Source organism: Jaculus jaculus, chromosome 17 (genome assembly GCF_020740685.1).
Source record: "Jaculus jaculus isolate mJacJac1 chromosome 17, mJacJac1.mat.Y.cur, whole genome shotgun sequence".
Taxonomy (NCBI): Eukaryota; Metazoa; Chordata; class Mammalia; order Rodentia; family Dipodidae; genus Jaculus; species Jaculus jaculus.
In genome coordinates, this window is record NC_059118.1 from 17,421,646 (window position 1) to 17,449,643 (window position 27,998).

Genomic DNA, 27,998 nt, shown 5'->3' on the forward strand with positions numbered 1-27,998 from the left:
CTCCCCCCCTCCCCGTCCCCGGGGCCTGGCCAATCAGGAGCCGGATTGCGTGGGGCGCAGGGTCGTCATTGGACGGCGGCGGCGGGGCGGCCGCGGTCCCCCGGCTACCTGTAGCTAAGGCCCCGGCAGAGCGGCGGCGCGCCCGGGGCTGCACGGCTCGTTCTCGCGAGAGCGGAGCGCGGCGCTGGGTGGCCGAGGCGGCTGGCTGTGGCTGCTGCAGGAGCGTCATGGAAGCTCTCGGCGACTACGTTTGGCCGCGGGCCACCTCCGAGCTCATCCTCCTCCCGGTCACGGGTCTGGAGTGCGTGGGGGACCGGCTGTTGGCGGGTGAGGTTCCGGCTGTGTCGAGGCGCGCCTAGCGGGCGAAGTCCCTGGACGGGCGAGCGGGGACCCCCAGGGGACAAAGGGATGATGCCCCGAGGAGGAGGAGGAGGAGGAGGACGAGGAGGAAAAGGACCGGCAGCGGGATGGGCGAGGCCGGGCCGGGAGTGGGATGAGAAAGGAGTTCAGGAGATGGCGGGAACGAGGGCGAACCCGAGGAGGACCGGGAGACAAAAAGCTGATGTGGCCGCAGCAGCCCTTTCCTCGCTCGAGGCCGCCGGCGTGGGAAGGGTGGGCAGAGATGCGGGGCACGTAGCCACCCCGCATTGGGGGAGGGGTGTAAGGCCCCTTACAGAGCTCGGGAGACCCTGCTGCGCGGAGAGAATGAGGAGCCCTCCCTCCCCCCAGGGGGCGTGGTCTTTGGGGGGCGGGGTGAAGCTGTCCCCAATGATGAGGGGCAGTGAAGGTCTCCAGAAGGGGGTAGGGCCGCCAGAAATTGCGCATGAGACTTTTCGGAGTAGGGCAGAGGGGCTGAGGTTCCCCCTGAGATGGCCGGACTCCTCCCTTCGCGCTGAGATGGCTGGACTCCTCCCCTGACTAGCTCCAAAGTATCTGGGCTCTGAAGTGGCAAGGATCTGGGAGCAGAAAGGACTGATGAATCCACTGGAGACCAACGGTGGTTTTCTAAAGATTCTTTAGCGGGCTGGGTTTAATCCCAGCACTGGGGAGGGAGAGGTAGGAGGGTAGCTGTGAGTTCGAGGCCACCCTGAGACTACATAGTGCATTCCAGGTCAGCCTGGTCTGGAGAGATCCTACTTTTAAAAAAAAAAAAATCTCTAAGCGAGGCACTGGTTATCAAGCCTTGAGTTAGCAACCATCAGTCCCAGAGGATTGCATGAATATGTATGTGTGTTATGTATATGCATGTGGTTAGTGGAATAGTCTACACTTAAGTGTGGAGGCTGTGGACCTGGAGTTGCTACAATGAACTCAACTCGTTCGGAGGGGTCTGTTACCCAAACTACAATAGTGAACTGGAAGGGTTAAGTTCCTGGTTATGGTAAGTATGTCAAAGGCCAGGAGCTGGGCGAATTTTCACTTCCAGGGAATAAGCCTCCTTGGAAGCTGGAGCAGAAGTGGCCTGAGAATAAGCTGCAAAAATGATCAGAGGCCAGGTTTTTTTTTTTTTTTTTTTTTTTTAAACCCCTGAGGTAAGGTCATGATCTAATCCAGGCTGGAATTCACTATGTAGTGTCAGGCTGTCCTTGAAATCGTAGCCATCCTCCTCCCTCTGGCTTCCCACATCACTCTCTGGGATTAAAGGTGTGAATCACCATGCACTCCTTGAGGCTAATTTTTTAAAATTTATTTTTTATTGACAACTTCCATGATTGTAGACAATATCCTATGGTAATTCCCTCCCTCCCCCCACTTTCCTGAGGCTAAATTTTTTAGGCTTTGATCAATTGAGGAGGACCCAACAAACCCTCCCCTCCCGCCCCAAAGTAGGGTCTCTAGCTCAGGCTGACCTGGAATTTACTCTGTAGTCTCTCAGGGTGGCCTCAAAACTCATGGCAATCCTCCTACCTCTGACTCCCAAGAACTGGGATTAAAGGTCACCATCACCATGCCCAGCAAAAAAAAAAAAAAAAAAAAAAAAAAAGAAAGAAAGAAAAATTATGTATTTGGGAAAAAAAAGAAGTAGGTAGAGAGAGGGAAAGAATGAGCACACCAGGGCCTCTAGCCACTGCAAATGAATTCCAGAAGCATGCACCATCTTGTGCATCTGGCTTTATGTTGAATCAAACTGGGAAATCTAAACTAGGTTTTCTGGCTTTGTTGGCAAGTGCCTTAACCATTGAGCCATCTCTCCAACCCCCAAGTTCATAATCTTTCTGCCTTAGCCTCCTACGTGGAGGGATCACAGACATGTAGCACCTCTCCTGCTTCACGTGGGAATCTATGGGTTTTGTGCATGGTAGAGAAGATCTCTACTACCTACCTTCTTGCCCACCCCCCATTTTATTTTACTTTTTTGTGTCAGGGTCTTAGGTAGCCCAGGCTGGCCTCAAACTGGCCAAGGATGGCTTTGAACTATTTTATGATCCTCTTGCCTCAAAGTGTGAACAACATCCAGCTTTCATTTTATTTATATATGTGTGTTTATACATACACATATTATTTACTATTATTATTATGATTAATATTTTTGTTTTTTTCCAAGGTAAGGTTTCATTCTAGCCCAGACTAATCTGGAACACACTCTTGTCCCAGGCTGGCCTTAAACTCATAGGGATCATTTTACCTCAGCCTCTCGAGTGCTAGGATTAAAGACATGCACCACCAAGCCTGGCTTCTTGTTTGTTTGAGGCAGGATGTCACTCCAGCCTAGGCAGATTTAGAATTTACTCTGTAGCCCCAGGCTGGCCTCAAATGTAGGGTGTTTCTCTTAGCCTCCTTAGTGCTGGGATTAAAGGTGTGTGCCACCGTGATAGTCCAGACTGGTCTCAAACTTTTTGTATAACCAAGGGTGACCCTTAACCTCTAATCCTTCTGCCTTAACCTCCTATTCACTTATGTTCTTTTCAAGGTAGAGTCTTACTGTAGCTCAGTCTGACCTGGAACTAACTCACTTTGTAGTCCCAGAATGGCTTTAGATTCATAGGGATCCTCTTACCTCAGCTTCCTGAGTGCTGGGATTAAAAGCATGTGCCACCATGCCCAGCTTGCAAATTCTTAGAAAATGGGATATGTAGAATTTAAAATATTTTTGTTTATTTTTATTTATTTATTTATTTGAAAGTGACAGAGAAAGAGGCAGATAGAGAGAGAGTGTGTGAATGGGCGTGCCAGGGCCTCCAGCCACTGCAAACGAACTCCAGACGTGTGCACCCCCTTGTGCATCTGGCTAATGTGGGTCCTGGGGAATAGAGCCTTGAACCAGGGTCCTTTAGGCTTCACAGGCAAGCACTTAACTGCTAAGCTGTCTCTCCAGACCAAAATCTGTAGAATTTGAAGACAGAGAAGATGTGGAAAATTAAGATAGGAGTGATGTATGGATGGGCAGAGGCTAGGAATATTCACAGGGAAGAAAACTGAGCCTGGTGTGGTGATGCATATCTTCAAGTCCAGGACTTGGGAGGCAGAGGTAGGAAGATCATCGAATTCAAGGCCTGGGGAGATGATGGCTTAGCGCTTAAAGCGTTTGCTTGCAAAGCCAAAGGACCCAGGTTTAACTCCCCAGGACCCATGTTAGCCAGATGCACAAGGGGATACATGTATCTGGAATTTGTTTGCAGTGGTCTCTCCCTCTGAAATACATAAATAAAAATTAAAAAGTTTAAAAAAAAAAGTTCAAGGCCAGTTTGAGACTACATCGTGAATTCCAGGTCAGCCTGGACTACAGCAAGACCCTACCTCAAAAAAACAAAAAAATAAAATAAAATAAAAGAGGAACACTGAGGGAACCAGAGGATGATGAAGTAAAGTGAGAAGTGGCTGCAGGATGTCCAGGAGGCATCTGAGGGCTCGATTCTGGAAGAGATCTGTGGTACTCTTGGTGTGTGGATTCTATATGTGTAGGGAGGGTATAGAAGGCCTCCCAGAAAGCATGCATGCAAGTGAGTTTATATGATGGTTGGCACTGGATAAGCCTCCGAGCACCAGTTAAGGGAGACTTAGAAAAGGGGAGGGTGAGAAACGAGAGTACATAACAGAGAAGACATTACTGTTTTGTTTGTTTCCCCTGCGCTAATAAACATGTAAGTTCTTCATGATTGTGCATCATTTGCCCCTGAGGGTTCTTTGTTACTGCTGTGTGGGGCTCTCTAACCCTCAGCCTAATACAGGGAATTGGGGTAGAGGGATGGAGCTGGCCAGTAGGGGGCCAGGACTCAAGGCCAAACACCTGCTACCAAAGTGAGGGCTGCCTTTTCTACTTCCCTCCATTAGCACTGAAGGTGCCCAGTCTGTTGTGAAACAGAATAGGCTGGAATGGGAGAGAGATTGCTGTGGGTCCAAGGATGCAAAGGTTGGAATGTCCTTTTTGCTGGGGGAGGGAACATCAGGAAGATTGAGTGTAGAGGAAACATGAAGCTAAAGATTCAGGGACTAGAGCTGAGGGTTTCCATGTGCAGCATAAGCATGATGTGGGACAAATGGGAGGCACCACGTGTGAGGAATTCATGGTTGAACTGAACATCAAGAGTGATTGATGAGTTGAGCGTGATGGCAATCTCTGGTAATCCCAGTAGTTGAAGGCTGAGTGAGGCAAGAGGATTTTGAGTTCAATACCAGCCTGGAATATGTGGGTAGACCCTCAAAAAAAAAAAAAAAAAAAAAAAAAAAAACAGTGATTGATGACAGGAGCAGAAAGTTGTAAGGGAAGGCCAGCTGAGAGATCAAGATTTTCCAGGCTTCGATAGAATTGTGTGTCCTGATGTATGTGATAGACATTTTTTAACTCTAGCCCAGGCTGACCTGGAATTCACTATGTAGTCTCAGGGTGGCCTCAGACTCACAGAGATCCTCCTACCTCTACCTCCCAAGTGCTGTGATTTAAAGGTGTACACCACCACACCTGGCTGTAATATGCATTCTGGGGCCTCGTCCTGAGAAGTCGCCTGCTGTGCTCTCTTCTCGTGGGCCATCAGAGTAAGTGGTTCTGATGTGGGTTTTTGCCTCTGTCTTAGGTGAGGGTCCTGATGTCCTGGTCTACAGCTTGGACTTCGGTGGGCATCTGCGGATGATGAAGCGTGTGCAGAACCTGCTTGGTTACTATCTTATCCATGGGTTCAGGGTGCGGCCAGAGCCCAAAGGGGACCTTGACTCAGAGGCCATGATTGCTGTGTTTGGGAGCAAGGGACTTCGCGTTGTGAAAATTAGCTGGAGCCAAAGCCATCTCCGCGAGCTCTGGCGCTCTGGCTTATGGAACATGTCTGACTGGATCTGGGATGTACGCTGGCTCGAGGGCAATGTGGCTTTGGCCCTGGGCCATAACTCAGTGGTGCTGTATGACCCAGTGATAGGGTGTATGCTACAGGATGTGCCCTGCACAGACAGGTGCACCCTCTCCTCAGCCTGCCTGATTGGAGATACCTGGAAGGAGCTGACCATAGTGGCTGGTGCTGTTTCCAACCAGCTCCTGGTCTGGTACCCAGCAGCTGCTCTAACAGATAACAAGCCCGTGGCGCCTGACCGGCGGGTCAGTGGACATGTGGGCGTCATCTTCAGTATGTCATACCTGGAAAGCAAGGGCTTGCTGGCCACCGCTTCAGAAGACCGAAGTGTCCGTATCTGGAAGGTGGGCGACTTGCGGGTTCCTGGGGGTCGGGTACAGAATATTGGGCACTGCTTTGGACACAGTGCACGTGTGTGGCAGGTGAAGCTCTTAGAGAATTATCTTATCAGTGCTGGAGAGGACTGTGTCTGCTTGGTGTGGAGCCACGAAGGAGAGATTCTCCAAGCCTTTCGGGGCCACCAGGGCCGCGGGATCCGGGCCATAGCTGCTCATGAGAGGCAGGCCTGGGTGATCACTGGGGGCGATGACTCAGGCATCCGACTGTGGCACCTGGTAGGACGTGGGAACCCGGGCTTAGGGGTCTCAGCTCTCTGCTTCAAATCTCCTAGCCGGCCAGGTGCCCTCAAGGCTGTGACACTAGCTGGATCTTGGCGACTACTGGCAGTAACTGATACTGGGGCCTTGTACCTCTATGATGTCGAGGTCAAATGCTGGGAACAGCTGCTAGAGGATAAGCGATTTCAGTCTTACTGTCTATTGGAAGCAGCGCCTGGTCCCGAGGGCTTTGGACTCTGTGCCTTGGCCAATGGGGAGGGACGCATCAAGGTTGTCCCCATCAACACTCCCACTGCTGCTGTGGACCAGACCCTGTTTCATGGGAAGATCCACAGCCTGAGCTGGGCTCTGCGTGGCTTCGAGGAGCTCCTGTTGCTGGTCTCAGGCCCTGGTGGGGTAGTGGCCTGCTTGGAGATCTCAGCTTCACCCTCTGGCAAGGCCATCTTTGTCAAGGAACGTTGCCGGTACCTGCTTCCCCAGTGCAAGCAGAGATGGCACACGTGTAGTGCTTTCCTGCCCACAGGTGACTTCTTGGTCTGTGGGGACCGCCGTGGCTCTGTGCTACTGTTCCCTGCCAGACCAAGTCTGCCCAAGGATCCTGGGGCTGAAGGCAAGCTTTTGGCTCTGACTGGGGCTGAGACACCCGGAGCAGGTGGTGGCAGTGGTGGTGATGAGAATGCTGCCACTGGGTTGGGCCCAGTTTCTACCCTCCATTCTCTGCATGGGAAGCAGGGTGTGACATCAGTCACTTGCCATGGTGGCTATATATACAGCACAGGCCGCGATGGTTCCTACTACCAGCTTTTTGTACGTGATGGCCAGCTCCATCCAGCCCTAAGGCAGAAGTCCTGCCGAGGCATGAACTGGGTGGCTGGGCTTCGCATAATGCCTGATGGGAGCATGGTCATCTTGGGTTTCCATGCCAATGAATTTGTGGTGTGGAGCCCCCGGTCACATGAAAAGTCACACATCATCAACTGTGGCGGGGGACACCGCTCCTGGGCCTTCTCTGACACTGAGGCGGCCATGGCTTTTGCCTACCTCAAGGATGGGGATGTCATGCTCTATCAGGCCCTAGGTGGCTGCACTCGGCCACATGTGATTCTCCGTGAGGGTCTGCATGGCCGTGAAATCACTTGTGTTAAACGTGTGGGCACTGTCACCCTGGGCCCCGAGTTTGAGGAACCCAGTCTTGAGTACCCTGACTACCTGGAACCTGGCAGTGAGGGGCCTGGCCTGATTGACATCGTGATCACATGCAGTGAGGACACTACTGTCTGTGTCCTAGCACTCCCCACGACCACAGGCTCAGCTCACGCACTCACATCTGTCTGTAACCATCTCTCCTCGGTGCGTGCCGTGGCAGTTTGGGGCACTGGCACTCCAAGTAATCTCAAGGATCCTCAAGCAGGTCTGACTGCCCATGTAGTGTCTGCAGGAGGTCGTGCTGAAATGCACTGTTTCAGTATCATGGTCACTCCTGACCCCAGCACCCCAAGCCACCTTGCCTGCCATGTCATGCACCTCTCATCCCACCGGCTAGATGAGTACTGGGACCGGCAGCGGAATCGGCATCGGATGGTCAAGGTGGACCCTGAGACCAGGTAATGCAGACTCCCAGGCAGGGGCATCATTCAGGGCAAGCCCCAGGCGCGTGTCCTCAGGTTCTACCTAATAGCTCTGTTCTCTGTGTAGGTATATGTCCCTCGCTATTTGTGAACTGGACCTTGACCGGCCTGGCCTTGGCCCCGTTGTGGCTGCAGCCTGTAGTGATGGAGCATTGAGGTGAGTTCACAGGGTCAGGAGACTAGGAGACAAAGGGTGTGGGGTTGTCTAGGATGGGTTCTGAGACCCACCCCTCTGCCGCAGGCTCTTTCTCTTGCAGGACTCTGGGCGAATTCTGCAGCTCCTTGCTGAAACTTTCCACCATCAGCGCTGTGTCTTAAAGGTCCACTCCTTTACCCATGAGGCCCCCAACCAGCGGCGGTGAGGCCAACAATCCTGTGTGGTTGGGTAGGGGTTCGTGGTGGCTCTCCATCCCTTTCACTGATCTGGCTGCCCTTTCTCGGCTCCTAGGAGGCTGTTCTTATGCAGTGCAGCTACAGATGGCAACCTGGCCTTCTGGGATCTTACCACCCTGCTGGATCGTGGCTCTACTGCCCTGGAGCCTCCAACACAGCCTGGCCTTCCCTACCGTGAGTACCTGGTATTCAACCATGGCATCCTTTGTCACCTTTCACTGCCCTCACACAAGAGGCAGGTGGAGCTCTAACAGCCATTCTCTCTTCCTCCAGAACTGGGCACTCCCTGTATGACACTCCAGGCCCACAGCTGTGGTGTCAACAGCCTACATACTTTGCCCACACCTGAGGGCCACCATCTCGTGGCCAGTGGCAGTGAGGATGGCTCCCTCCATGTCTTTGTGCTTGCTGTGGAGATGCCAGAGCTGAAAGAGGCTGTTGGAGAGGGTGAGCTGGTGCCCCAGCTGCGCATCCTAGAGGAATACTCTGTCCCCTGTGCACATGCTGCCCATGTGACAGGCCTCAAGATCCTGAGCCCAAGCCTTATGGTCTCAGCCTCCATTGACCAGCGGCTGACCTTCTGGCGTCTAGGGCATGGTGAGCCCACCTTCATGAATAGCACTGTGTACCATGTGCCAGATGTGGCTGACATGGACTGCTGGCCTGTGAGCCCTGAGTTTGGCCACCGCTGTGCTCTTGGGGGCCAGGGACTTGAGATTTACAACTGGTATGATTGAGGTGTCTCCATGGCTGGTGTGCTGGGCATGGGGACTACTTACAGACAGTGGAGCAGGGATCAACTGTCTGTTCATTACCCTCAATGTGCCAGAAGCAGTACTGTGGTTCCAGACTCCAGAGTCAGAGCTAGATGTGAGTAGTGTTGCATAGGTGGACCAAGAATTCGCTCTACTCTCCACAACAGGAGAAAACTTTGTAACAGAAGCAATTTATTTTGGTTCCAAACTCCTAACATCTGTGGGGTTTGTTTTTTCCAGTTGATTTTGTAAACATTCCCTGCTATCAGGCCCTTAGATGTGGCTCAGTGGAGGGAGACCCAGCATAGCCAGGCCTGTGTGGAACACCTCACGAATGGCCCTTAGAAGCTGCAGGCGGGCAAACATCTGACCAAAGAGGTGTGGCCGAGGCTCCTAGAGGAAAAATGGACCTGCTGGTCTCACCATTTCCCTTGTGTTTACCCTGTGGCCCCCATACCCCACACACCCTTTTTTTTTCTGTGTGCTCACCCCTAGCACGTGTATCCGGTTATAGTAGGAGCTGAAATCCATGCTGAGTTGCACTAGGAACTTGCACACCTAGAATCAGAGACTGAGTCACTGGCTTGTGTTCTTGCTTTTGTGTCCCAGTTCACAAATAAAGAGTAGTGTGTTCAGCGTCTGTGCTGGTATTTTGTGCCTCACCATCTCCGTGCGAGCAGGCACGTGCAGCCCTGGGGCTGTGCTGGCCAGGCTCACGGTCTGGCTCAGCAGGTCCAGGAAGGGAAGGACACTGTTGAACAGCAGCAGCCACTCGCCCTGTGGGGACAATGATGCCAAGAGGAAAAGTGCAAGCCTTCTGCTTGTGCCAGCTGCTTGGGAGGAACACTCACCTCATCTCGTAGCAGTGAGAAGTCCAGACTACTCACTGGTGGAAAAGGAGGGTACAGTCCTTGTTCCATACTTCGCTCATAACTCTCAAAGAGTGTAGCAAGGCGGGCACAATTATACATGACAAAAGTTCCACTCTTTGTGCCCTTTGTGGAGATGCTGCTGTTGGTCAGGAGGAGCTGGGAAATGGGACTACAGTTAGAGAGGGTGGACACCACGACCTGTCCCCCCAGGCCTCAGGCTTACCGGACACTGTGGAGCTGTGCTTAGCATCTCAAACTTGATGGTGGCCACAGAGAGGATCCCCAAAGTCTCCATCCAGGCTGGGTCTGGGAGGGGGTTGGGTATAGGTTGGTCAGATAAGGCAGACAAGGGACAGATATACAAATGACCTCCTACCCCAGGGAATAGCCAAGGTCTCTCAGGCGCACCTTGTGCCAGGTCCCCACCGTGCTTCAGTGCCGAGGTCTCGCACACCTGGACATGCCGGAGCCTGCATTTTGTACAGAGGAAGGGCAGTGGCACCTGGGTCCCAGTGAAGACCCCTACCCCTGGCTCTGATTAGTCTTTGGTCCAGCCCCACTCACTCATAGAACTCAGGGGCTGTCATCAGAGGGCCAGGTACATCAGCCACTTTCACTGGACCACACACTAGGTGCTTCTGTGAACGACAGCAGGGGCTTAGTCCTTCTAAGCCATATGTCCCCTCAAGAAACCCAAATCTTGCTTCTGCTCCACCTTGACTTCAACCAACCTGTAATCTCCCTCTTAAAACCCGCTTTTTCGGTACAAGTGCAACTTTATCATATTCTTCTCATTGATTTATTTTGGTGTTTTTGCGAGGTAGGGTCTCACTTTAGCCCAGGCTGACCTGGAATTCACTATGTAGTAGTCTCAAAGTGGCCTCAACTCACGGTGATCCTCCTACCCTTGCCTCACGAGTACTAGGACGTCCGGTTCATATTCTTAAATAATTTTGGGATATCCCTTCATCCCAGCCCCCTTCCCCAGGACCTCAGCACCTGCTGCACAGACCTCTTTTAAGTCATTTCCCCAAGAGTCATATCGATTTCTGAACTCATTAGCTAAGACCTCTTGGGTTTCCAAAGGCCCTCTAACGTTGGAAGAATTCCACCATTACTAACCTGTCCGAGAGGAGCCTGGTCATCCAACTTCCGCCAGAGCAGGTCCAACTTTTGTTGTTGGAACTCCTCCTCACAGCTCACTACATGTACTACTTTGTAGCCGTGTGAACCATCATCTGGGGCCCAAACCTTGGAAGAGAAGACAGTTACTGCAAAGATGCAGATGGGTTTGTCAGAAGCGTACGGTTGGAGTCACTAACCAGGCTTGAGTGGCTGTCCTCGGGCCTCTGGCGTACTGCCTCCTGCAGGTCAGCCAGCACCGACAGCAGATCCTCAGTCACTGCAAGGAAAGAGTGGGGGGGGGGGGGGAGGCTGAGGCTGGCCGGGAGTGCGGGGCTGCCTTCCCCACCCTTGTAAGGTCCTGCTAAACTTCCTCCTACCCACACAGTGGTCCACATTGGGGTCATAGCCAGCCCCTCGGCCCTGTTCTACCAGTTCCTTCAGGCACAGCCTGCCCAGGACGCCAGGGGGCAGCGTCTCCCCGTTCGGAGCAGAGGAAAACTCTGCTAGCACACGGTTCTTGAGGGCTTCCGGCGAGGCTCTCTCCAAGGCAGTGGGCCAGTCCACTCGAAGTTTCTGCAGGAAGGCTGACATGTGCGGATCCCGCACAGGGGGCACTAGACGCACACATACCCTGCAAAGCAAGGGCGCTGTTTCAACCTGGGCGCCAGGTCCTGTTCCTTTCGCCGCTCTGGCCTCGGGCCCGCGCTTACCCGTGAGCGCGCAGCGCCCGCGCGAGGTGATCGGCGACGAGCACAGCGCGCAGCCGGCTCAGGCCGAGCGCGCCGGGGCTGCGGCTCAGCGCCGGGCAGTGGAGGACGACCGGCGGGCTCGGGGACGCAGGCTTGGCGGGCGTGACGTAGGCGGCCACGGCGCCGAGGACGCGCTCGAACACTGCGGGCCTGTGCAGCTGCAGCGACAAGCCCGCGGGTGTGGGCGCGCAGCGCAGCACCGGGGCCACACCCGGGCCCTGCAGGCAGGCGACAGCCTGGAGCACGCGCTCGGGCACCTAGGGACAGAAGGCTGTGAGTGGCCCGCAGCCTGCCAGGAGCCCTCGGCCGCGGGTCCCCGCGCGGCTCGCGCCCACCTGTCCGTCCCCGAAGCGCGCCCGTAAAGCGCGCTGCGGCGCCAGGAAGTCACGGACGCGCAGGTGCCGGGCGTGCGTCTCCTTGAACCACACGGGGCCGCCGGGCCCTACGGCCGCGTTAAGAGCCCCTAGTGTCTCTCCCACCCCAAGGCGCCCGGTCGCCATGGCGACTGGGAGAGAGCAGAACAGGAAGTAAATTATCCGTTGAGCTTCCGGGAGGGCTGACTGGCGGGGGCGGGCATCCGGCGACGGACGCAGTGGAGTGGTCCAGGCGCTGCAGCAAGCTCAGCGGACTGTATTCGAACTCCCGCCCCCGGGGCTCTCTCCGGGCGGCCTATCAGCACTTCTGGGCCCCAGGCTCTAGGAGTCCTTTCCACGTCTAGGGCTCCTTCATTGTCGCCCCAAGTTAGTAATTTGGGAAAAGGTCTTCGCAACCAGGTGGAGGCTCAGGCAAGGCACCTTGCCACAGAAGTCTCACATCTCGGTGTTTATGTGGTCTCCCCCCCACCCCCCAGCATTTAAACGTGATTGAAATGTCAGAAGACTCAAATGAGTTCTCATTGGAATAAAGCGGTAACATTACACTTCCAAGACCTACTTAATCTTTTCGAGATTTGTGTTTTGCAGTTTCAAGTTGCATTTTTCCTCGTTTGCGATATGGGGTGTCTTATTCCAGATAAATGCCCAATCTGATAGAATTGTCCGCTTTCTTGTTGAGGAATTGTACAGCCATCATGACGGTTTCCAGAATCACTATCCAATGTTTCTCTATTAACCTGGCTTTACTAGCAATCTTTGGGTACTTCCTGTTTAGGCGCCTGGGCAGTTTGGGTCTATTGAATAATGTGGAAATTCGAAAACCCAGCTAAGTAGACCTTAGTTGAAGCATCCCGCGGGAAAGCTCTTCACTGTCCAAATATTTTCATTTCAATGTAACTTCAGTGTACCACGCCCCCCCCTCCACCCAACCCAGTGGATATTGAAACCAACTCGTGAACTCTGCTCTGGAGCGGAAGGGAAATCTGGGGGCAGGACGAGTTTGGCAAAGGCCCTCTGGGCCAGGGCTGTGAGGCTCTACAGGGAGGTGCCGAAAGAGCACTGGGCGGACACGACATTCCCGATGGCTTCTTGGGTGTCCACTCAACGGGAGTGATCGTGTCATTCCAAAGCACTTTCCATGGAAGTGGGCACATGACCTGAAAACAGCCAGCAGGCTTTGGGAGGCTGGGGGGGGGGGGGGGAGACGCACAGGCAAGTTAGTGACTTCGGTTACTCTCAGTCCGTGAAGACCGTTGGGGTGGTTTTTCCCCAGGAAGTGAAAGGCTATCTTTAGCGAGCTGCGGGCTGGGCGGCCGTGTGGGACTCACGGCCTTTGCAGCCCTACCGAGGACACTCAAGACCCCCGAGTGTGTGTGTGTGGGTGGGGGTGGAGGTGCTCCAGAAAGGACCTCCAACCCAAGCTCTCCGACGTCTACACCTGCCACTTTCAGCCTGAGGGCGCACCTGAGAGAGATGGGAGACCGGAACGGCCCAGTGGTAATGTTTGGGGGTAGGGTCCACCCCATCTGGGCAGGGTGCTGCTCTGGCAGGAGAGCAGGGAACGAAATCCAAGCGCAGCTGGAATGCTCTGGAGACAACAGCTGCTTTTGGGATTCCGTTGCCCGCTGTCCAGCCGTTGGAGGAAGGCTCCTGTCCCCAGGTCACTTGCCTGGGGCCAAACCGGAACCCGCCCATCCCTTTCCCAGTGGGCAGAAGAGGGTGTAGGTGGTGTAATCGAGTCCACTGAAAATGAGGCGCTCACCTGGGCCCCTAGAACAATAGAAGGGAAGGTGGGGGCCTCCCCTGGGAACCAGGTCCCAATCCGGATTAGATAAGGACAGGATTAGCCATGTTGGTCCCACGCAGCAGGAGCCACTGGTGCGGTGACGGTGGCTGAGCGGGCTTCCGAAGCCATCAAGAGGGAAGCGCGCCCGTGGGGCCGGAGAAGGAAGTAAACCCGCGCGTCTGCTTCAGGGACACCCCCAGGCTCGGGGCCCTTTGTCCGGTGAAGCTGCCAGCTTAGCGTGGGCCAGGGGCTGGAACCGGCCCACACACACACACACACACGCCGCTGCAGGACCACCACCACCCCCACCCTCCACGAAACCCATGACGACCGGCCCTCGGCAGACCCACCGCCGAGCTTCCACCGTACCGAGCATCCCCGCCCGTCCAGCCCCGCGGAGAGCGAACGCGACAATGTTCCCCTGAGGCCACGACAGGGTCGGTGCGCGCAAAAGATGCCCAAGCCGCGCGCGGCGGGCGCCAACGACTCCTGCGCCAGTAGGCCCTAGACTCGGCTCAAGACAGGGGGGAGGGCGGCGGGGGAGGCCCTCGGAACGCGGAAGCAGAAGTGAACGAAGACCACAGCGATGCTCCAGGCGCTTGTCTAGTTCACGGTCTGGTCCGGTTCGGCCCGGTTCAGTCCCACCCGAAAGTGCTACACACCAAACACTGCCACAGCGTGCCCTTTCCACTGGCTCACGGCTGTCCGCAGGCTTGGAGCCATTTTAAAGGAGGAACCATTTGGCCACGCCCCCTCGCGCTCCGGAGGAGCCAATCCGCGCCCGGCCACGCCCCCGCCCCACCCTCCCCCCTCCTGGAGGAACGCTGCGGCGCCGGCAACGGACGCGCCAGCCGAACGGTTGGGTAGGGGAGTCATTCTGTAGACGATCCACGGGGCGGGGGGAGGGGAGGGAACCTTAAACCTATCCGTCCCGCCCACTGAATCCGATGCCCCAAAGCCTGGGGATTAAAGGGGCCCCGGAAGTTGGCAACACACACCCCAGACAGGTGTTCTTAACACAGGACCAGGTGCGCAGTGGCCCCGCCCAAGGGACCTCTGAATAATGGCTGAGAGCGCAGGGACCAAGGCCGTGGCTGCGGCGCGCACACAATGCGCGGAGAGCAGCCGCCGCGCCATCAGGTGTCACCCGCCCCGTACACCCTAGGGACCATCGGGATAGACCCGGGGGTGGGGCGGACGGCAGGTGCTGACACCGGAGCCTGACGGAGACACAGATGTCCACGTCCCCCCGCCCCTGCGCAGCGCGGGGCCGAAGGACGCGGGGGCCGCCGCGACGCGAGGGGGCGCTGCAGCTCCGCGGGAGCCGGACGCCGTGACCATCTCGCCGACCCCGCCGCCCTGCGCCTCTAGGCGCCGGGACAGCTATGGCCGCCGCCGCAGTGGCGTTTCGCTCCGTGAGTCGAGCGCAGCCCGCCTCACGCTGTCGGCACGTTAAGCTGCTATGGTGAGCTTGTGGGGCACCCTGGCTCATCCCGCCCATCAACCCACCCCACCTCACCCTCCCCGGCCCACCATCATCCCCCAAGCGGGGTCACGCGCCCCACGCCCCTAATCGTACCCCGCAGGGCGCCGCGGCGGGGGCACCGGCTTTCGCCCGCCGATGACGAGCTGTACCAGCGCACGCACGTCTCTCTGCTGAAGCAGGACCTCCCCCACGCCATGTACATCGACAGCTACAGCAGCCGCGGCTTCGTGGTCAACGGAAACCGCGTGTTGGGGCCTTGCGCGCTGCTCCCGCACTCGGTGGTGCAGTGGAACGTGAGTCCTGCCCCTCAGAAGGAAACTGAGTCCCAGGGCCGAAACCCTCCTGGCGCACACAGCTTCCCCTCTTTGCCTTGCTTGTGTAGCTGGGGGGTGGAGATTGCATAGATGCGTCGTCCTTCTCCTCCTGGTGCAGGTGGGATCCCACCAGGATATCACCGAAGAGAGCTTCTCCCTCTTCTGGATGCTGGAGCCCAAGATAGGTATGGAGGGAGGGGAGAGCTGAGTTTCAGAGAGCCACACTTGCCCCAGGCCCTGCTACAGACCTGGTTGTAGACTGGCCATCCCTCCCTTCCCCTAGAGATTGTTGTGGTGGGCACCGGAAACAAGACCGAGCGGCTCCACTCCCAGGTACTACGGGCCATGAGGCAACGGGGCATCGCTGTGGAAGTGCAGGACACGGTAGGTCCCAGGACTTGAAGACTGCAGGGAGTTCAAGTCTAGTCCTAGGCCGGCTAATCCTGGCATTCTCATTGCAGCCCAATGCCTGTGCCACTTTCAACTTCCTGTGCCATGAAGGCCGAGTGACAGGAGCTGCTCTTATTCCCCCTCCTGGAGAGACTTCACTCATGAATCTTGGCCAGGCCGCAGAATGACCTACTGGGACTGGAGTCTGGACAGCGCGCACTGCTCCCAGTGCTTAGCACTTTTTGTCCTTTGACGCTTGAAGACTTGTCATCCTTGCCCATAATAATAATTTATACAACTCTCCCATTTCGAATCAGTTTTTTGTTGTTGTTGTTTGTTTATCAAGCCCAGCTGGACCTGGAACTAACTCTGTAGTCACAGGCCAGCCTAGAACTAACTCTACTCACAGCAATCCTCCTACCTCTGCCTCCCAAGTGCTGGGATTAAGGACGCACATCACCGCACCTGGCCCTGAATCAGTTTTATTGCTGACTGGTGGCTGCTGAATCAGTGGAAGTTTTGTGGGGAGGTAGAGCTAAAAGAAACCAAGGGGTCACTGTTTTCATCCACACTACTTGGGCTTCCCTAGCGTAGGCTTTAGAAGACTCCAACTGCTTTCTGCAAATTTTTTTTTTAGACCTGGTCCCATATGGCCAAGCAAATAGGTCTTGTGAATAACAGTCTCACAGACTATTGTATGACTTCCTAGGAAGCCAGAGTCAGATCCCACGTGAGACTGAACCCTAGCAGCCAGAGTGCTTTGAAAACAAACCCAAGAACTGTTTTGAACTGGAACTACTGATCCATGGAACACATTTACCTCAGGGCCTGAGACAATACAAAGGTACTGTGTATTACATGGTGGTGGTAGCTACAAAACCCATGTGTCTATTGCTCACAAAGATCAGAGACACACTTTTTCCCAAACTTTTATTGAAAAAACGGGGTATAATGGATCCTTTTTCAGAAAAGCCGTTTCTCGTACCTGTAGGCAGAGAACACCTGTGAATTTAGGGCAGGAGGTCTGAGGCATGGTAAAAGCTCCAACCCAATCATAAGGTCACTTACGAATGGAGGCTGTGGACACCACCTTCCACCTGAGCTGAAGATGTTCTCTTCTCAAACTTCAGTTCCCCAGAGTACATCATAGCTCTGAAGAAGGACAGGTAGATGTCAGGCAGTGTGTTTGTCTGGCCCTGAAACAGCCCAGCTACCCAAGTCCCAGCTATTCAAACTCACCGGACTTGAGTCAAACTCTTGGCACCAATGTCCTGACAGGAATGCTGAATGCCAGCAATCAAATAAGGTACAAATTTGTGGATAGACCCTTTGTCCTGTACAGCTCCTGACACCCCTTGGGCCACTTTGATTTTGTCAGCTTCACTACAGAAAGAGGCAGAGAAATGGACAAGGTCAGATCAGGGATGAGACTTTACAGGGTTGGGGCAGGGCGACAGGTGTGCAGATCCCACCTGAAGTATCGGTTCTGGCTGCTGAGGTGCTTGTCCATGGCATCAAGAGATCCCATACCACGGTATTTCTTTAGCCGGATTCCATCGGAGAAGAAGTACTCACCAGGGGCCTCAGTGGTGGCAGCAAGAAGGGAGCCCATCATGACTGTGGACAGATGGGAATGCTTGGGGCAGTCTGTTGTACAGGGGAAAGGAATGCCACCAAGCCTTAAGGGCATTAAGTCTCACCTGTAGACGCCCCAAGGGCCAAAGCTTTGGCAATATGGCCCACATTTTGAATGCCTCCATCAGCAATAACAGGAACCCCAAAGCGCCGTGCATACTCTGAAACCTTGTATACTGCTGTTGCTTGAGGCCGCCCGCAGGCCAACACTGTTGAAAGATAAACAGATGGGTGGGTAGTGTTTGAGGGCAGGCAAGAAAGGGGCTACACAATAGACCCAGAACTCTTAGATACACCCCTATCAGGATGGCAGCTTGGCTGATGAGGCGTGTGTGGGACAGCTGCCACTCACACACCTTAAAACAGCAGGAACAGCTGTGCCCGCCTCACCCCTGCGTGTGCGCGTGCATGTGTGCAGGACCCAGGGCAGCCTCAGGCACATGCAGATTTTTAGCAGCCGGGGAAGCCCTGCCCAGCTGGTATCAAATGGGACAGGAATTACCGTGCAGTTAGTACCCAGAGGCACTAAGTCAGGCCCAACCCTTCCTGCAGAGTACGCAGCTCAGGCAAGACTGGTAATGTGGAAACAAGAGCAGGCTCCAGAGTTGGTCATTGAGTCATGCCTACTGCAGAGTATGTGGGGAGAGCAGGGCCTGCCTGAGAAAGGAGGTCCTGCTCTGTGGGCACCTCAGAAAGGAGCTGTGATCTCAAGCAGCCCCCAAACCATGGTCTGTACATTTGTTTGCCCTACCCACCCGACAGCACCACAAACCCTGGGAGCTACAGCTACAGTCAACCAAGCAGCCGGGCAGTGGGCAGCTGGGCCGGGCCAGTGGGCCGGGCCGGACTTACTATAGCAGCCCGTGACAGTAGAAGGGCATTTGGGACTGTGGGACTTTATGTCTGGAGGGATCTTGGGAGCCGCTAAATAAAACAAACAGACCAGAGTTTAGAGAGGGCGCAGAGCAGGAGCAAGGAGGCCAGGCTAGGCAGGGAGTGGCAGGTGAGGGATGACAAGAACTTGTCTTGCTTCCAGCCATGTCACCCATCCAAGAGGCCTGTTTGGCCCTAGAGTTGTCCATGTTGGAGGACTCCATGTAGTTCCCACAAAGTGTTTGGCGCTAATCCAAAGCATATTATTACCTTCCTGGGTGATACAGATGGAGCCACTTCCCATGCCAACTCGCAGGGCATCTACACCTGCGTCAATGAGGTTCTTGGCTTGAGCAGCAGTGACCACTGTGATGAAGCAGAAAGGCTTGTGTGAGGGGTCCAGGTGAGAAGAAAGCTACTCAAAATCCACCAGTAGCCTGTCTTCCTTACCATTGCCTCCAATAACTTGGAGATTGCGGTATTTCTCTTTGATATACTTGATCATATTGATTTGGAAAATGGAGTTTCCCTGGGAAGAGTCCTAGAGAAAGAAGGAAGTTCCAGCTGGATTGTGGTAAGGGCAACTATCCCTATATTCCCATCCAGCTTACACAGAAAGTAGCTCACCAAAACTACTACGTCCACACCAGCAAGGGCCAGTAAGTCCAGCCTGTACTTGTCATCTTCATGAGTGCCGATGGCTGCCCCACATAGTAGCTGCTTCTTGGCATCTTTGGAGGCTAGTGGGTAATCTCGATTCTTCTTCAGGTCTGTCCGCGCAATGATGGCCACGAGTTCATCGTCTTCATTTACAATGGGCAACTTGCCTGAAGTCAGGGCAGGAGATAAATCAGGACCTAAGTATTTAAATGTGTGTGTGTGTGTGCATGCACATGTGTGCAGGGTCTTGTGCAAGTGAATGTCCACCTGGCTAGGGAACTTAACATGCACAGCAAACAAGCCCCTTTACCTACCGAGCTATCTCCCCAGCCCCCTGTGTATTTGTTTCTGGAAACTTTCCTACTTCTAGGACTCACCCTTCTTGCTACGCTGCAGAATTTCATTTGCCTCCTTCAACGTGACACCTGCAGGGGCAACCACCAAGTCTTCCCTCTTTGTCATGATCTAGGAAGGAGGGGAGCAGTGAAGGAGGGCCAATGAGACCCTAGTCTCCTTAAAGCCACAGGCTCTGCCCTAACTCAGAGGGGACTCAAAAGACCTAGGCTGGGTGTGGTGGTGCACACATGTAATCCCAGCACTCAGAATGATCACTCAAGTTTGAAGCCAACTAGGACAACACAGAATCTCAAAAAACCAAACCACCCTCTGTCACATGCACTCAGTAGTCCCTATGCTAGTGAAGTATTAAAGCTGGAATGAAACAGGGAGAGATGGTACAGGAAGCAGTCTTTTTACATTATAGACAAGGAAGGACCACACAAACGCAATGATTAGGAGGATCAGAAGGTTCTACGAACTGCCCCACCTTGGGGTACAAAGAACCAAGTGTGAATGCTAGCAGGTATTTTGACAATTGAGAACCTTTCAGGCACACAGGATATAGAAACCTCATGAAGCATAAGAAACACTGGGGGGATTCGTTTTTTCCTGGACAGAAAAGAGGCCCTCAGCAAACCGTCTTTATTTAGCCTGGGTTGTTAGACCTTGGCTGTGTTTTGCCAGTGGCACCTACCTCTTCCAAGAAACGGTCATGCTCCTCCTCCTTGAGAAAATCAATGTCTCTTGAGGAGATGATGCCCACCAACCGACTCCCCATCCGGCCCGTATCTGTGATGGGTATACCACAGAAGCCATGCCTGGCTTTGGCCTCAAAAACATCTCGTACGCGGTCTTTAGGGCTGAGGACCACAGGGTCAGTAATAAATCCCTGTTCATATTTCTGAAAGGGATGGTGAAAAAAGGTCAACGCGTGTACAAGCTACTTTCCTCAGACTCCTGGTCTAAAGCACAGGGTCGGTGTCTACCATTCTAATGGATGGGCTGGAGACAATGTGCACCTGGTGCACTTCAATTAGTTTTAAAACAGAGGTTTTCAGTCCTTCTTAGTAATGAACCCACAGTGACAAGGCTCCTTAGGAAAATAAACCCTCCAGTCCAACCCCACGTCAGTTCAATTCCCAGGAACTACTGTAGGCCACCATCCTTGCCCTCCTGACCTTCACTTTCCGAACTTCGTTGGCCTGGAATTCAGGTGTACAGTTGTGATGGATGAAGCCAATACCGCCTGTAAGCTACAAAAATAGACCAAGTAAGGGGTGGGGGTGGGGCACAACTGCAACTCTGGGAGAAGGGAGATGGTGTCCCCTGCCTTGTGCTCTCAAGGGACTCACCGCCATTGCAATGGCCATCCCAGCCTCTGTGACAGTGTCCATGGGTGAGGAAACCAGTGGGGTCTTCAGTGTAATCTTCTTGGTTAGAGCAGAAGTCAAGTCCTGAAGAGACAAAGGGCTACAAGTATAGGAAAATACCCCAATTCCTCAGGGTGGTACCACTGATTCTACTCCCAAGCCCAATCTGGTGCAGTAGCTCAGAACAGTAAACCACAGTAACACACTGGCCCTCCTTGATGTTCAGATCCTAGGCTGCGTATAGTGGTGCATGTCTAATGCCAACATTTGGGAAGCAGAGCCAGGAGGATCTCCGTGAGTTCAGGCCAGCTAGGGCTATATAAGTGAGCTCCTGTTTAAAAACAAAACACTCAGTTCCTTACAGTACTCACCACTTGGTCTGCAGTGAAGTCGATGTACCCAGGGAGAATGAGAAAATCGCTGTAGGAATGAAGAAGTAGGGCTCTCAGGCTTATGATACCAAGACTCAAGTTCTATATAGCTTCCTACAAGGCATCTGTACAGGGAGTGGCACTTAGCCGTGTGCCACAGGCAAGACAGCACAGGGTGGAGATAAAGATAGGGGAACTGAACTGTCATCAGTGCTACCGGGGCCCCTGCAATTCCATGTGACCAGAGAATGGACTCTTAAGTCCCAAATACTGTGGAAACGACGCTCTCTACCCTAAACCCTGTATCAGGCCTGCCAAAAATAAGCCCCGGAGGTGGGTCTTCCCCGGGTCCTGTTCCCCATGCCCGCACCCGAGGGCTTCACTGAAGCCCTTAATCCAGCCTCCTTGTCTAATGTGTGCCGCCCCTCGCCTCACACAGGTGAATCCCCTAGGCCCGCACTTGTAGGTGAGGCCATCCCCGCAGTTGAAGAGCTGCTGTGCGGTGAGTCCATCGTCAGGCACGTACGACGTGCCTCCGCTAATCAGGTAGTCCGCCATGGCTAAAACGGAACACAAACGCGTGTCTCCGAGGACCGCGCCGCAGAGGCCTCTGTCGTCTGGGCCGCGCCAATATAAACCAGCTGACTTCGTCACTGCGCTACGTACGTCGATGACGTAAGGGCGCAGTGCGTCCACACCCGGAAGCACCCCAACGGCAGAGGAGGAGCCAGAAAGGAAGAGGGCATGCGCAAAGCCCTCACAGGGCTGTTATCCCCTAAGGCTGTTTCTGATCCCATCGCCTTGCTGCTCAGTCCTCTGTAAGATCATTTAGTTTTGGTTGTTTTTCAAACACTTTTTTTGTTTGTTTTTGTTTTGGAAGTAGGGTTTTACTCTAGCTCGGGCAAACCTGGAATTCACTGTGTAGTCTCAGCGTGGCCTCGAATTCACAGTGATCCTCCTACCTCTGCCTCCAAGTGCTGCGATTAAAGGTGTGCACTACCACACCCACCTTCAAGTATTTCTTCTAAAAATATATTTTGGGCTGGAGAGATGGCTTAGCGGTTAAGCCCTTGCCTGTGAAGCCTAAGGACCCCGGTTCGAAGCTCGGTTCCCCAGGTCCCACGTTAGCCAGATGCACAAGGGGGCGCACGCATCTGGAGTTCATTTGCAGACGCTGGAAGCCCTGGCGCGCCCATTCTCTCTCTCTCCCTCTGTCTTTCTCTCTGTGTCTGTTGCTCTCAAATAAATAAATAATTTAAAAAAAATATTTTATAGCTGGGCATAGTGGCGCACGCCTTTAATCCCAGCACTCGGGAGGCAGAGGTAGGAGGATTGCAGTGAGTTCGAGGCCGCCCTGAGACTACGTAGTGAATTCCATTACAGCCTGAACTTAAGTGAGACCCTACTTAGAACCTCCCCCCCAAATAATTTTTATGGTGGCTTGGAGAGATGGCTCAAGTGTTCAGGCGCTTGCCTAATGACCCAGGTTCGTTTTTCCCCAATACCCACATAAAGCCAGATGCATAAATTGGCACATGCATATGGACTTTCTTAAGCAGTTGCTAATATCTGGAGAGGAAGGGGGAGGAAAGGAAAAAAAAAAGGGGAAAGTGGGAGAGAGAATATGAATGGGCACGCCAGGGCTTCTTGCCACTGCACACAAACTCCAGACACATGTGCCACTTTATGTCTTGACTTTATATTGGTACTGGAGAATCAAACTCTTAGCAGATTTTGTAAGCAAGCATCTTTAGCTGCTGAGCCATCTCTCCAGCATGCCCCCTCCATACATATTACATATGCAAGGAGAAAGGGGGAGAATGAGAATGGATGCACCACACCCTCTGGCCACTGCAAACACAAACCAGAAGCATAAGCTACTTCGTGTATCAGGCTTCTCCTGGATACTGGAGATTTGAACCTGAACCTAGGTCAACAGGCTTTTTGCAAGCAAGTGCCTTTAGTGGCTGAGCCATTCCCCCAGGCCTCACGCAAGATTTTGCAGAGTTCAAAGGTATGCTCTTGCTTCTACTTTCCCTGCGGATTTGCTCCCCAAATAAAGACACAGTATTCACTAGCATGTTGAAAAGACGTGCTTGTCATTCTTAATAAACAACTAGAATAAGAATACATAAGAGAAACAGAGTGGTATCTTTATATGATACACAAGTGTATGTTACAAGAATTCCATCAGGCACAGGAGCCTCAGGTTTAAGGCCTCAATGTTAGGCCAAAAAAAAAAAAAAAAAAAAGCATGGTAAAGTTTTTACTTTAACATCTATGTCACTTGTCATGAAAGAGGGTGAAATAGAAATTGTCTTTAATAAATCATAATTGTAAGTTCCCCTCATTTTTCGTCCATTAAGATGCTAAGTTTATGTTTGAGCATGAAGAAAACAATGTGGCTCCTCTGTGGTCAGTGAGGCTGGCCAGTCCAGATGGAAGGCGGATGGAGATTCCTCGGAGAGGGGATCCATCATTAGTCCCATCTTTCTTGAGGAACGGAAGGGCCCACATTTCTCCTGACAGTCCAAGCCCTCTCCCCATGCCCCAGACCAAGGGGAAAAAGCAAAGAAAAAGTCAGCCAGCAACTTTCTAGGACATCTGGCTTTCAGTAAACCTAGAACCCCCTCGGGCCAAGGAATTTGCCGCAGTGCAGGTCTATGAAGATGCAAAGGGGGCAGTTTTCTTTTACATTTTTAACAGAAGTAGCCTGAAAAGCTTCATAACTACAACAATAAAAAAGAAAGAGAAAAAATGGAGGCCTCTTCTTTAGTGTCAAAGTCTGGTTTTTCCTGTTGTTTGTTCTTGTTCCATGGCTGAAGCATCTCCTCAGTGCATGGTGCTTGCACTGGCCACTGCAATTGCCTCTTGAATTTCTCGTATCACCAGGATCCGTGTCAGCATTTGTCCCATCTGTTCTCTGCTGATAGGCTGAACTGAGTACCAGATTGGACTGTTGGGAGCCACCACTGGTTCAGGTGTCAGGTAAAAGGTGTCATTCCGGCCTTTCACACTCTGGGGGCTGAAAAATATGTTAGTAAAAGCAGTGTAACACCAGCTTTCCAACCCTCCCAGTTTCAACTTCCCAGACAGATGGCATATAAGAAGCCTGTAAGGCTTTAAGCTCTGGAGTATGGTACTTGTCTAGGGCATCTCTGAGATTGACTATTTAAATCCATCTATATCCAACTTGAAGCCAAGATCAATCCTCTGAAGATCTAGCTCCAAGTACTGAGTCATATTATCTACTCAGTATCAATGGTCATACTTCCCCCCACAAAAACTGCAGGAGGTGTGCCAGATCTGAATTAGGTGCAGATGTTGAAAAAAACAAAAACAAACAAAAAAAACAGAGCCGGTGTGCAGGTGGGTATGGTGGAGCATACCTTTAATCCTAGCACTTGGGAGTGGGGAGAGGTAGGAGGATCACCATGAGTTCAAGGCAACCCTGAGACTACATAGTGAAATCCAAGTCAGCCTGAGCTAGAGTGAAATCCTACCTTTGGGGGGGGGGGGGGGGAAGGAATAATAAGTAGTTCCTACCTCACGGTGAATACTGTTATAAAGTAAGATAGAAAGCAATTAAAATTACACAAATACAGACAAAATGGTAAGTGCTGCAGGACAAAAAGCCAGAGGGAAATGTGTCCTTGGAAGAGCTGTGTTTAAGTACAGCTTGGAATGGAAAAGAGCTACTGTGGCTAGTGGTCCCAAGTATTAGACATGGGGCTAGCAATGGGGAATGCATTAGAGGCCTTGACTGTCATGTAAAGATTACTTTGTAAAATAGTGAGATTTTTTTTTCTGGTTTTTCAAAGTTGGGTCTCACTCTAGCCCAGGCTGACCTGGATCTTATTCTGAAGTTCCAGGATGGTATCAAACTCACAGTGTTTCCCCCACCTTGGCCTCCTAAGGGCTAGGATTAAAGACTTATACCACCACGCCCAGCTTGAAAGGTTTTAATCTAAGTAATACTAAGACCAATAACCAAGAAAGACCTTGTTGGCATTGCTGTGAAAATGGCAACTACAGGGGAACAAGAAAGTAGAAGGTGTGAGGAATATTCCTACTATGTTGATGCTAATACTGAAAAATCCTGGGGCCAGGATGGTGTTAAGAGTCATGGTCAGGCTGGAGAGATGGCTTAGTGGTTAAGATCCATGCCTGCCAAGCCTAAGGACCCAGGTTCGAATCTCTAGGTCCCACATAAGCCAGATGAACATGGTGCATGCATCTGAAGTTCGTTTACACTGGCCAGAGGCCCTGACGTGCCCATTCTCACCCTCTCTCTCCCCCTCTGTCTCTAATAAATCAATAAAATACATCTTAAAAAAAAAAGTCATGTTCAATATGTAATGAAAGTGGTCTATATCTTTTTTTTTTTTTTTTCCCAATTTTTCGAGGTAGGGTCTCACTTCTAGCCCAGGCTGACCTGGAATTCACTATGGAGTCTCAGGGTGGCTTAGAACTCATGGCAATCTTACCTCTGCCTCCCAAGTGCTGGGATTAGAGGCATGTGCCACCACGCCTGGCTTTGTCTATATCTTTATAATTGTTCTATGAGAAGTGTCTGTCAGGATTCAGAGCCCTCAGTGCTATCACAGTGCTTGACACATCACACATGTTGGCAAAGCCAACCAAAGTTACTCCTATGGCAGGACTGGATGGATACTGAACCTAAGGTACGCTACTCTGCCATCCTCTCTCTAAACCATATTCACCATTCTACTCTAATCCCTTTCTGGTATTACTTTGTAGTTCAGGCTGGCTCTGAACTCATGACAATCCTATCAACCTCCCTGGTGCCAAAATTAAAGGCATGAGCCATTTCAATTCTTAGTCCTCCTGCCCCCACCTCCCAAGTGTTAGGATTACAAGCATGCACAGCTTTCACAATTAGCTTTTTGGAAGTGATTTACTCTTGGACTAGAAAAAATCCTGTCCTGTGACAAGAATGCATACCAGTAAACATGCACACAAACACACACATTCACATGCTTAGTGATTAAAGCCTCCTCACCATTTGAAGAGGTAGAAATCGTAGAGCTTGATGGGACACCTCAGTGGATTCTCTGGATTTTCTGTCTGTTCTGCATACATGTCATCTGTAACTATAAAACACCCCCCCCACATACACAACAAACCTGGCATCAGACTGTCTTAGCTCAGGCCCAGATCAAGAACCTTAGGTATTTGGCCACTCTAACTAGGAAATACTGGGTGGAAGGAGGAAAGGGATGAGGCATGGACAGTGGCTAAGGGAAGAGTCTATCTTCTCCAAGTCTTCCCTGCTTCTAGGAGAAAAGTTTCTTGTAAGAAGTGGAGAATTTCTATCCAGCAAACATTAGCATTCACCACAGTCCCATAAAGACAAGGGCAGGGCAGGACAAGTAGCATCTGTTGCTGCCATTCCTGCCTTCCTCCCCTACCTTTCTGGCCAGTCTGGTGTATCCCAAGGGCCTTCAGGTACCGGATACTCGTGCTTTTGTCCTTGGGATTAGAGGGGTTCTTCTTTGTCTGTCGTAAGACTTTAGAGAAGGCCAGCTTCATGTGCTGGTCCACTGTCTTCAACAGGAAGTACCTGGACCACAAGGGAAAGCATGGCATAGAAAGCGAGGTGCCAGGACGATATGATGACTCACCCTCTACCCATAGTCTCAGAGAATCTAATTCCCACATTCCCAGGATCTGAGCAAGCCCATATCCACAGTGTCCAGAGGACAAGCCACATCAAAATGGAGTGCAGAGGGTCTGGCAATGCAGCCAAACAAGGCTCAAGTTAGTCCCAAGGTTCTCATATGTGTCAGAGGAATTCAGTCCTCCTGGCTTTTCCAGTCTCTTCTCTGGGCAGAGTGCAGAGGTAGCTCATGAGGCGCTTCTAGGATACTTACTTGGTGTTAAAGAACATGAGGGTGGTCAGCAGAGTGGAAGGGGAATGTGCACCGAGCTGTTTGCATTCCCAAAGCATTTCTTCAGTCACGTGGCTGGGCAGGACATAGCCTAAGGGGAATAGAGCACTGCTACAACTACTGGATGGGAGGAGGTCCAGCAAAGAGGAATGAAGCAGGTCTACACAGAAAGGAACACAAATCTATCAAGGGAAGTAAGTAACATAGGATATGGCAAAATATAGCTTGCTAAAACCCATTTGCCAAAGTGTAACTCAAGTTTCTGGGGAAGGATATGATAAAAAACATTTCTTTCTTTTCCTCTTAAATTTATGTGCATGTGTGTGTGTGTACATGTATGCACGCAGTGTGCACCAGGATAGCCTGCCACTTCAACTGAATGCTTTATGTACATGGCTGGGGAACTGAATGTTGGCAGGCAGGCTTTGCTGTCAAGCACCTTTAAGCCTTTTAACCACTTAGCCATCTCCCAGGTCCATACTTTTACCTCTTAAGGAAGGTCTGGCTCTCTTGTCTGTCTGATAGTCTCTCACTGTAGCTCAGACCATCCTAGAATTTGCAATCTTCCTATCATTACCTTCACAGTGCTGAGGCTAGGGATGCACACAACCATGGCTGGCCCACCATTAGATATTTGAGAGCACAGGAGCAATCGGAAGCATATCTGACCCCCATAACACAGACTTCCTCAAAAAAGTGCAAACTGCTAGGAGTAATTTCAGTCAATTTTTGGCACATTCTGCTCTCTTGGCTCTGTGCCACCTGCCTCCTGAAAAGTTAGTTTTTTCTCTACTTAGCTCATCCATACAATTTTCTTTCCTGTTTGTTTTTTGAGGTACGGTTTCACTCTAGAGCAGGCTAACCTGGAATTCACTATGCAGTATCAGGGTGGCCTTGAACTCATGGCAATCCTCCTATGTCCGCCTCCCAAGTGCTGGGATTAAAGGCGTGGGCTTGGTTTATCCATATAATTTAATATGGACTTTAATGTCTATGAATCAGTACTTCCTGGCATGGAGGAAAGAAATGCACAATTTTTAATTTTTTCATTTAAAATACTTCATTAATTT

The 27,998-nt window shown here is 52.2% G+C and overlaps 5 protein-coding genes across 9 annotated transcripts in view; 2 read left to right on the plus strand and 3 right to left on the minus strand.

The window, feature by feature from the left end:
* The first annotated feature begins 146 nt into the window (after positions 1-146).
* On the plus strand, positions 147-9,312 carry Wdr6 (WD repeat domain 6). Its single transcript, XM_004664214.2, has 6 exons — positions 147-327; positions 5,013-7,500; positions 7,592-7,681; positions 7,766-7,882; positions 7,973-8,091; positions 8,191-9,312. The coding sequence occupies exons 1-6, from the start codon at positions 228-230 to the stop codon at positions 8,652-8,654; spliced, it is 3,378 nt and encodes a 1,125-aa protein (XP_004664271.2). The 5' UTR covers positions 147-227; the 3' UTR covers positions 8,655-9,312.
* Dalrd3 (DALR anticodon binding domain containing 3) lies at positions 8,848-11,933 on the minus strand. Its single transcript, XM_004664215.2, has 12 exons — positions 11,754-11,933; positions 11,380-11,675; positions 11,047-11,300; positions 10,867-10,946; positions 10,667-10,795; positions 10,109-10,182; positions 9,953-10,014; positions 9,768-9,850; positions 9,524-9,700; positions 9,336-9,449; positions 9,162-9,230; positions 8,848-9,065 (listed from the first exon to the last, which is right to left on the minus strand). Exons 1-12 carry the CDS (start codon positions 11,916-11,918, stop codon positions 8,946-8,948), a joined length of 1,623 nt encoding a protein of 540 aa, XP_004664272.2. The 5' UTR covers positions 11,919-11,933; the 3' UTR covers positions 8,848-8,945.
* Positions 11,934-14,942: 3,009 nt separating this feature from the next.
* Ndufaf3 (NADH:ubiquinone oxidoreductase complex assembly factor 3) lies at positions 14,943-16,084 on the plus strand. Its single transcript, XM_004664163.2, has 5 exons — positions 14,943-15,043; positions 15,165-15,357; positions 15,497-15,563; positions 15,662-15,762; positions 15,840-16,084. Exons 1-5 carry the CDS (start codon positions 14,964-14,966, stop codon positions 15,954-15,956), a joined length of 558 nt encoding a protein of 185 aa, XP_004664220.1. The 5' UTR covers positions 14,943-14,963; the 3' UTR covers positions 15,957-16,084.
* A 600-nt stretch (positions 16,085-16,684) lies between these two features.
* On the minus strand, positions 16,685-21,660 carry Impdh2 (inosine monophosphate dehydrogenase 2). 2 transcript variants are annotated; one of them, XM_045137003.1, is made up of 15 exons: positions 21,477-21,660; positions 21,017-21,065; positions 20,628-20,729; positions 20,454-20,528; positions 19,970-20,176; positions 19,314-19,401; positions 18,904-19,103; positions 18,727-18,817; positions 18,547-18,642; positions 18,256-18,327; positions 17,469-17,612; positions 17,241-17,385; positions 17,008-17,151; positions 16,837-16,920; positions 16,685-16,753 (listed from the first exon to the last, which is right to left on the minus strand). In XM_045137003.1, exons 1-15 carry the CDS (start codon positions 21,572-21,574, stop codon positions 16,732-16,734), a joined length of 1,617 nt encoding a protein of 538 aa, XP_044992938.1. In that variant the 5' UTR covers positions 21,575-21,660; the 3' UTR covers positions 16,685-16,731. The 2 variants fall into 2 exon arrangements, with proteins under 2 accessions (XP_044992938.1, XP_004664273.1); XM_004664216.3 differs by lacking the exon at positions 18,256-18,327 and having other exon boundaries at positions 21,477-21,659.
* A 1,438-nt stretch (positions 21,661-23,098) lies between these two features.
* Qrich1 (glutamine rich 1) overlaps positions 23,099-27,998 on the minus strand; it is a 53,019-nt gene continuing 48,119 nt past the window's right edge. For all 4 annotated transcript variants that reach the window (XM_045136676.1, XM_045136677.1, XM_045136678.1 and 1 more), the window contains 4 exons: positions 26,911-27,019; positions 26,449-26,600; positions 26,040-26,130; positions 23,099-24,041 (listed from right to left, as the gene is read on the minus strand). In XM_045136676.1, the coding sequence (XP_044992611.1) occupies positions 23,849-24,041; positions 26,040-26,130; positions 26,449-26,600; positions 26,911-27,019 (545 nt within the window). In that variant the 3' untranslated portion in view covers positions 23,099-23,848. The remainder of the gene's footprint in view (positions 24,042-26,039; positions 26,131-26,448; positions 26,601-26,910; positions 27,020-27,998) is intronic.